Source organism: Buceros rhinoceros, unplaced genomic scaffold, assembly GCF_000710305.1.
Source record: "Buceros rhinoceros silvestris isolate BGI_N320 unplaced genomic scaffold, ASM71030v1 scaffold163, whole genome shotgun sequence".
Classification (NCBI taxonomy): Eukaryota; Metazoa; Chordata; class Aves; order Bucerotiformes; family Bucerotidae; genus Buceros; species Buceros rhinoceros.
The window spans coordinates 3,757-12,125 of NW_010403967.1; the positions used below are offsets into that span (position 1 = coordinate 3,757).

Sequence of the window (8,369 nt, forward strand, 5' to 3'; positions counted from 1 at the left end):
CCCTACCCAGAGGAACACAGAGTATTAACCCTTTTCTTCGGTCACATAAATTTAGAATGTCAAATTTCAATTGCTTTTTAGCTTAACCAGCAAACTAAGAGTAACACAATGGGGTCTGCAAGGACTCCCTTTAGATCTTATTCTAATCCTAGTCACCACCAAAACTGTTCTGTGCAGCATTGATCCTAAGTACCTGATGGCAGTTTGTCAAGGGTGAGAGCTGGGCCAGCTACTAGATGAATGACGGATACCCTCTATTACCCCCTCCCCCCTTCCCAAAGATGGGAAAGAGAAAAGGACCAAGGGAGAGAGACTTTTGGATTGGAAAAGAAAACTAAAACTGTTTTACTGTGAATAATAATATGAAATATATACAAATATATATGAGACCAATACCAAACCCACCCCCACACCCCGATGGCAACCACATCACTCTCACCACTGATGCTGTGGACAGACACTGGGGGAAGCTCAGGCTGGACTCAGCAGCAGATGGCTCAGCAGCAGGAGCTGGATTCGTGAAGTGGATTCCGGAACTGGATTTGGGGATGCACTGCCTGGGATTGAAGGCAGAACGGACAGAGTCCTCCTCAGACATCAGCCATTGAAGAAGAGAGCAAGAGAGAGCGAGACCCTCAGCTTTATACCCAATATGACGTCTGTGGGATGGAACACCTTGCTGGTCAGTGTAGGGTCACCTGTCCTGTCCGCTCCTCCCCACAGGTGCAGGCTCTCACTCACTGCACCCCCACCGGGGCACACACACAGGATTTAGCAGTGACCTTGGTCTGCACAGGAGCAAGTATAAGCCAGAGCTTTTCTGCATCCCAGGCCCTGGCAGTGACAGGGTCACCTGTCCTGTCCGCTCCTCCCCACAGATGCAGCCTCTATCTTACTGCACCACCAACGCAGTAAACGAAATTTAGCGGTGACCTTGGTCTCCATAGGAGCAAGTATAAGCAAGAGCCTTTCTGCACACCAGTCCCTGGTAGTGACTGTAAACATCAAGCGTTATCACTTCTTGAAGCAGACACCGTCTGCAAAAATATGCCGTTAACTTCATATGGTGCAGTGAAAGAAACTGAGCTGATGAGTAAAATCACTGAACAGAATTAGTTCTGTTCTAGCTCAAACCAGGATGCAGTTACAGGAAAGCTGACTGTTGCCCATCTACCAATATCTCTTGAAGAATTATTTAAATGTCATCTGTAAGCCTTGCCACACCACAGAGTGCAGAGAAGCTAATTACCATCAAGTATCTGCAACTTCCATTGTGGTACACACCTCCTTTCTACTGTCGAGACTGTCATCAGTATAAGAAGTACTAAAGTGTTACCAGCTCCCTCCTGCAATTCTAAGAGGGCATTTCTGTTAAAATCCTGCAAGTACTGATTTCAGTAAGTAACACAGAGTACTTCCATGTGCCGGTGGGATTTACACACACTTGCTCAAAGATGCAAGCAAGCACAGTTTTATTCCTCTGGGAAGATGTCAGAACAAAGCATAATGTCTGCATGCTAATTAAACCATGGTTATCAATCAGAGGTCACCATACTCACTGAAAAAACACAAAAAACACATTGCCTCTTCGCACTGCCAAGAGATATTTTGCTGAAACTCCATTCCATTGTTGAGGCTGACTGAGATGATGTGTCTTAGAAGGGTCCAAGCTGGCAAGGTGGTCTGATTTTATACATTCCTCCAACTTTTCTAAGTAGACAGGATACCAAAAGGGAACAAGAGACCCAATTCTAACAGTAATCTGTTCTGAATATTGTTATGTATACTGAGGAAAAGAAGTTTTCAAGAACGTCATGCTGAGGCAAAAATCCAAGGTCAGCTCAACTAGGCCAGGATACAAAAAAGGTCTTAGCATCATTTGAACAATAAACACTTGAATGCTAGGAGGTGGTAACAGAGCCATTTAGGCAAGGTATTTTAAATCCTAACGCTTATGAGGAAAACATGCGCATTGCCAGAAATAAACACATAATGCAGTCATGTCCATTAAAGTTGTAGTCATTCAGAGAAGACATTTAAGAGAAGGCTGATTGTGCCAGAGGATAGAAAAGTTTTTCATTATATTAGCAAACGCACTAATGTGACTAAATATAATATATGGTGTATATAGAAGATTATCTGTCTTGACTATGTAAATCATCCTAAATGAACAGAAAAAAAAGAGGAGCAGTGGGAGGTCCACTAATAAATCCAAGAAGCCCGTCATAGCTGGGATTCGCGAACCAAGATTTGGGAAGGGTTTTTCCCACACTTAGCGATGAGTACACCCTTTGGGCCTGCGCGGTGGATTTTTTAGGTGAGGCACCAGCGTGCGCGGAACTGGCTCCACCCTTTACACCTGAGGTTCATCTGCCAGGGCCTAGAGAGCTTGGACAGTGACAGCGAAGTCCTCGGGTCGTAGGTTTGGTTAGAGTATCCTTCTCTTAGATGATGGATGCCTTACAAGGCTAAACGAGCTCCATCTGCCCGGGTTTGGAGTCAGAGTTGTCCTTCTCCTAGGATGGCTGCCCGAAAGCTAGTGAGCCCATCCTGCCCGTGGACACACTTTGTCTGACCCTTCAGTTGAGACTTGTCTGGCTTGGGAGACCCCACCAGAGGCACATGCCACCACCAGCACAGCTCTCAACCTCACAAGGGCACGCAAGCTCCTTCCCCACGGCAAAGGGGTGCCGGTGAAAGAGTCGCTGCTCTCCCTCCGGACATCACAGCCCCGGGCACGAGGCGGCCAGGGCCTGCCAAGAACAGGAGTCCTGGAGGCAAAAGAAGCCTGTAGTTTACAAATTAATAGCAAGTTAAAGCTTGAAATCCATGTTTCTTGACTCCCAAGATTTTCCCACCAGATTTTCTACTGAACTTCAAGTTTTAGATAGATCTCCATAAAGTGGAACAATTAGAATAAAATAGTTTTAGGAATTCCTGTCCAGATTTTCAAACTCCGGAGGAGGAATGCCTCCTAGCTACAGCCCAGGCTTTACAGTTAAGCAAAATGATGCATTACATTTGTGTTTGCAATATTGTCCTTTGTAAGAGTAGCCACTGAAATTTGAAATTGTGCACTCAAAATTCCAGAGTCAAAGTAAGGTTCATAATGTGCCCTTCACCCAGTAAAAAGGGACAGAATGGATGGGATCAGATAGAGTTTTTAAAAGGGCAACTTTTCTCCTACTCCAGTTCCAAGCATTTTCCACTGTCTGGTGTACAACCAAACCAATGGGTTGTGGCCTCTTCTGACATCTCCTCTTTGCAATTAATCTATCATCTAGGAAAACATAACCTGTCCCTTATGACGTATCATCGTTAGATTTGCGAGGACTGGCAAATTCCACGATACCTTTTTCTGTATCAATGATCGCAAATCGATCTTTCATTTTAGAACTTTGCATTTTGTGCACAACAGCTTATTTAATAGCATCGCTATTCACCTTGTAGAGTGTCTTTCTTCTTGCATTTTATCAGTTTTGCTAATAGGGAATGTTAACATGAAATAGGTTTTGGGAAGAAAATGGGAAGTTTCTGTTAACATAATTTTAGCAGCAGTACAGGGTCATGAAATAGAAGATTCCTATTTGATGATCCCCAACCGATAACCTCAAAACTTCATGTAGTTTTGCTGTGCTTTCCTTCTTTTGCAAAAAGAGAAAGCAGTAGCCACACTTGTTCAGCCACAAATGTTTTTCAGGCCCTTTTAATAATGAACTCATTTGTTAGTTTAATTCTCTGAACTCCCACTTTATGAGGAGCTAATGCTCTTGACCACAATTTCCTTTCCCAAAGGATCAGATATGCATAGAAACAATACCATAATGCAAACTGAATTCATTGTCTCATACTGTCAGTACTGCGTGGAAGAAGAGCCTGTACACACCCCATAGTCCTCCATGGAAAAACACAGTATGAGCAACACAAGAAGCCATGCTTTCAGTGTGCTTTAACAGCTTCAAATAAACAAACTGCAAAGAAATCTGGAGAACTGGAGTTGACTTGTATCCACTCTAGTTTTCTTTCCTGATGCCATGTTATCCGCCCTTTCTTTCAAAAGTGGATTCATAATGATTCAATAAATGGTAACATTTTTTTCTGAACAGAAGTCATTCTTGCCCTTGCAACGGAACTTTTATTTCAAATACATTTTTACAATAAAGCTGTATTTTGTTAGACAATTAGATAAACCCAGGAGACAAAAGATTTATATATTCCATTTTAAAATACTGGGCCTAACTAACTGCAGCCATTCCCATTCATTTCCTAAACCACGTTAGGGATTTTTCTGGGCAATGGAAATAAAGATGTAAACCAGGTCATCTAGGTAATTAAATTACGGTCCAAGGAAATTTGTAACACCACCAGAGAAAAGTGTATCTACTCATTCTTCAGGCTCTTTGAAGTATAGGGTAGCAGAAGTTTCTTTATAAACTCAGAAGTTTTTCGTTGAGAGCAATCTGTGACTGTGTGAGGTTTGCCAAGTATGTTACCATCAGCAGGTCCTGAGAGGGGGAAAAAAAGTGATCAGAAATATTAACAAAGATGGTAGCCAATTAGGGAGTTGAATTTTTAACATCTGTAAAGCAGTTTACAATCAGCTACTAGAAATATTGTTAGTCCTGAAAGTCCTAACCTGAGGAATGCTTCCCTCACAGGAAGGTTTTGTTATTCCCAGGATATGAAACACTGCTTGTGAAATTTTAACTCTGAGTTCACCCCTGTTAACCAGGCAAGTCAAAGGGTATAAACGAAATTAAAAATTAGTTGCAGACTGAGGGTGAACAACACATTCAGAAACTTAGCTTTCACTTTCTAAAGATCTGTTACAGAAATAAGGTTGCACACTAAAAGCTTGTTTATGTCCTAAGTTTTACGTAAGGAGAAAGAACTGCAGCTCAGGCAAAGGAAGCTGGCAAGTCACCAGTTATCCTTGAAATCCATACTGCTTTAAGCTTGGTAATTCATATTGTCCAGTCACTCTGGAATAAGAATTGGTCCTGGCTGTCAGATTACTTGCACAATTCCTAAGTACTTAAAAACTTACTCTCCCATTTGCAGCTGCTTGCAAGATTATTATGGTGAGCTCCTTCAGCTCTTAAAACGTCAAATTTCTGACAAGAAAGGGCTGTTATTTTCTATTAACATGTTTGTATGAAAAGATAAGATTGTTTTGATCACAGACAGATTTGTGTCTGCGTGACAAATTTTCAAAATTGCTGGCAGTACACTGAAAAAACAGATGATGAACTTACATTGATATTGCTGTTCAACATTGTTTCAAAGTCCTCTGGTGGAATCTTTGGCACCTGGTTAATAAGATCCATCAGGAAACGCCCAACAGTGTTGTCAGCAGCCACTTTGCCAGACTAAGCATAAGAGACATACACTTCATCATGAATAAAATTCAGTAAGTTTATGGCCCAGAAAGAGAATACGTAAGAAGAAAAACAAGATGCATAAGCTTACGTCAGGCTTATTTGCTGGCTCAGAAAAAGCTGGCCTTACCAATACATCCTCTGCATACTGTAGCACCATGGTCAGGGTGTCCTGAATCCGGGCTGATGCTGAGCCCACTTGCTGTAAGTCGCTGGACAAGCCAATCACTCGATTAGGGCTAAAACAAGTCTTCATGATAAGATCCACTGAAAGCAAAAGGAGCATGAGTGAAAAAAATGACTGCCACAGAAAACAGTTTAAATTCTTAACCTGTTCAAGATTTTTAGGATAGCCTCAGCAAGACAGTATAATTCCCAGTAGAACTGCTAGAATGGCAGTTTTACCGAGGTAAAAAAAGCATTTGAATAGTGTCACAACAATGATTACAACCAAAATAGGAAGAAAACATTCACCTCCTATCCGTTCTGTATCATAATAAACATATTTCACTGTTAGAGGTGTGAACATCACGCCCATAGTTTTACCAGGGACTCCCATTGGGGCACTAGAAAAAGAAAAACAACAATGTTTTCAGCATGCACAAATTTACAGAAGGAAGTAATAGATTTCCATCTCAATGATCTCTGTTAGCACTGAAGTGTGAACGTGAGTAGGTTACTCATTCCCACCAAAATCAGCAATATTAAGACCATGGATAACTGAGGACAGGAAATCAGTCCTGGCATACTATTAATTGCTCATTTTCATCCAAGAATATTCCTAGCTGGTCTGGCATTTGTCAGCATGAACACCTGTAGAGTTAAGTGCTATCTTCTTAACCACTGTTCCTTCTTGCTTATAGAGCAGGTATTCTTCTATCCTGAACTACTCTATGCTCTTTGAGAAATCACTTATGGAACAAAGAAAAATACGACAAATTCAAATTGCAAATTTGCAAATTCAATTAAAAAGCACTCTCAACACCTTTATTATACCTATTCAAAGTACTTAAAGTTCATTTATGCTGTTGTCATGATGTCATGAACAGCAGGAAGCAGTAGACTTCTGCTACAGGGAAAAGCTGGGTTTTATCCTTAAAGAGGAGAGCTCTTCAGACAGTTCTGGAAAGAACGGCAAGGCACAATTGTTTCATTTCTCAATATTTAATCCCCATTATTAATTGCTAAAAACGGAAGGCGTTAAGGGTAAGAAAGACTGATCAAAACGATGATATTTCAATTATGTTTTAACCACGCTAATGCTCCAACTTGTATAAATAAACTGCCAAGCAATAAATGAGAGGCTAGCGTTTAGACAGCGTGATGGCAGTTAGCAATGTGCTAGCTATATGAATTGTGTGAAACATCACCAACTTGTTCAGACCATTGTTAAAGTTAATTAGGTCACAATTCTCCACCCTGAGATAGCAGCTTATGAAAGATTAGGTCTTTCAACTTACATGTGATGGTCAAGACATTCCAATGGGAAGTAAGCCATGAGCCCTGGCTCACTGCTGTGTTTTAGCTACTGCACAATATTGTCCAGAACGGGACCCTGCAGCCCTCCACATTTCTTGTTACCCTGATGTGACCTCTCTCAGCAATTCAGATAGCTCCCCGCACAGAAATGCAGAGTACCTGACAGAATCCCAGAGTACCTGACATAGGCTTTAATGCTCATGCGTGAATTCTGGAGGCTCGTGTCTACAGTGAGGTGGATTGGATTGTGCGCTTCTCGGCTGTAATACTCATGGATCAGGACAGAGTGTTCCGTGATGTCATGACCTGTTGCATACCTTCAAAAGAGCACAGGTTGAGGAGCCGTTCTTCCAACATTCAAGTGCTCAATCTTTGTTATTGTTGACATTTAACAGTATCCTAAACCACTGAATTCCAAACACTGAGCTGCAGCAGCACGGTAAATACAAGTGTTCTAACTCAGTTAATTTGTAGATTGATGGCCAGCTGTCCTAGGATTGTAGGCACAACTGCAGGCTGAACACACCCATGCCCAAAACACATGCAGGGCCAGTGTTGTAGTATCAGCCATAAAGAGTTGATACAGTTGACATTGGACTCAGTTACCTATGTTGTGGACCAACTTTTTATTTCTCAGTAAGTCAAAGCATGCCAGACAAATTTGAACCAACCAAGTAGATCTTCCATAAATCAAACATCTCTTTGCAGGAGGTATAACTTGTTAATCTAGCTCCTTTAGCTGCTCTACAATTAGCTTCTCACATACAGAGGAAAACTCCTGTCATTAGAGCTGCACTTTGCTGTGCCATTAGAAGGTTGTTAAGGAAGTTTGCTCCAGAGGAACAGAACTATTTTGTAGGATCAAAGAAGCATGAAAAGTCTAATAAAGCTATCCAAACACTCAGACACAGACTATTCCCATAACATCCTACTGATCTTGCTTGGCAAGACAACTACTTCCACCTTTTCTCAGTGGAGAACTTATGCATGCTCAAGCTGATCTCACTGATTCCTCCAGAGGCCTCTGATACTTGGAACTACTCTTTTGTGTTCTGCCTTCTTTCTAACCAGTTATCTTCTGTGGTGCAGGCTGTATTACAGGTGGCTAAGTTCTTTTAACAAAGACGTGCACGCATTCTCTAATTCATCGCTCCTCTGTGATACCTTTGCTAGATATAAACAAAAATAAACCCTGTAAGTCTCCAGTGTTATGAACTGCAGTAGCTTTACAACTGACTCTAACAATAGAGTCGCGAGATCTTATTGTCACAAACATTAGTGCTTCTGCTTCTCAACCCTTGATAAGGGTACGAATGCATAATTCTCCTTCTCATAGGTTGAGAAGCAGTAGTTTAACAGACCTTAACTGCAGGAGAACTTACCAGCCTAAGATGATCTCACTAGGAGACACTTTCTTGTGCAGCTCATACATGTTTTTGGCAAATTCCATATCGACTGCCACCTGCGAAACGGGGACGGGACCAAGTCAGCCGGTTACAGGGATGCTTAACC

General features: G+C 41.7%; 1 protein-coding gene across 1 annotated transcript; it reads right to left on the reverse strand.

Moving 5' to 3' along the window:
- Positions 1-4,112: 4,112 nt before the first annotated feature.
- On the reverse strand, positions 4,113-8,319 carry EIF3F (eukaryotic translation initiation factor 3, subunit F; the record flags this gene model as incomplete). Its single annotated transcript, XM_010133177.1, has 6 exons — positions 4,113-4,505; positions 5,256-5,369; positions 5,509-5,645; positions 5,853-5,944; positions 7,037-7,174; positions 8,240-8,319. Coding segments are annotated over 6 exons (639 nt in total), but the record flags the coding sequence as incomplete, so codon positions are not given.
- Positions 8,320-8,369: the final 50 nt, after the last annotated feature.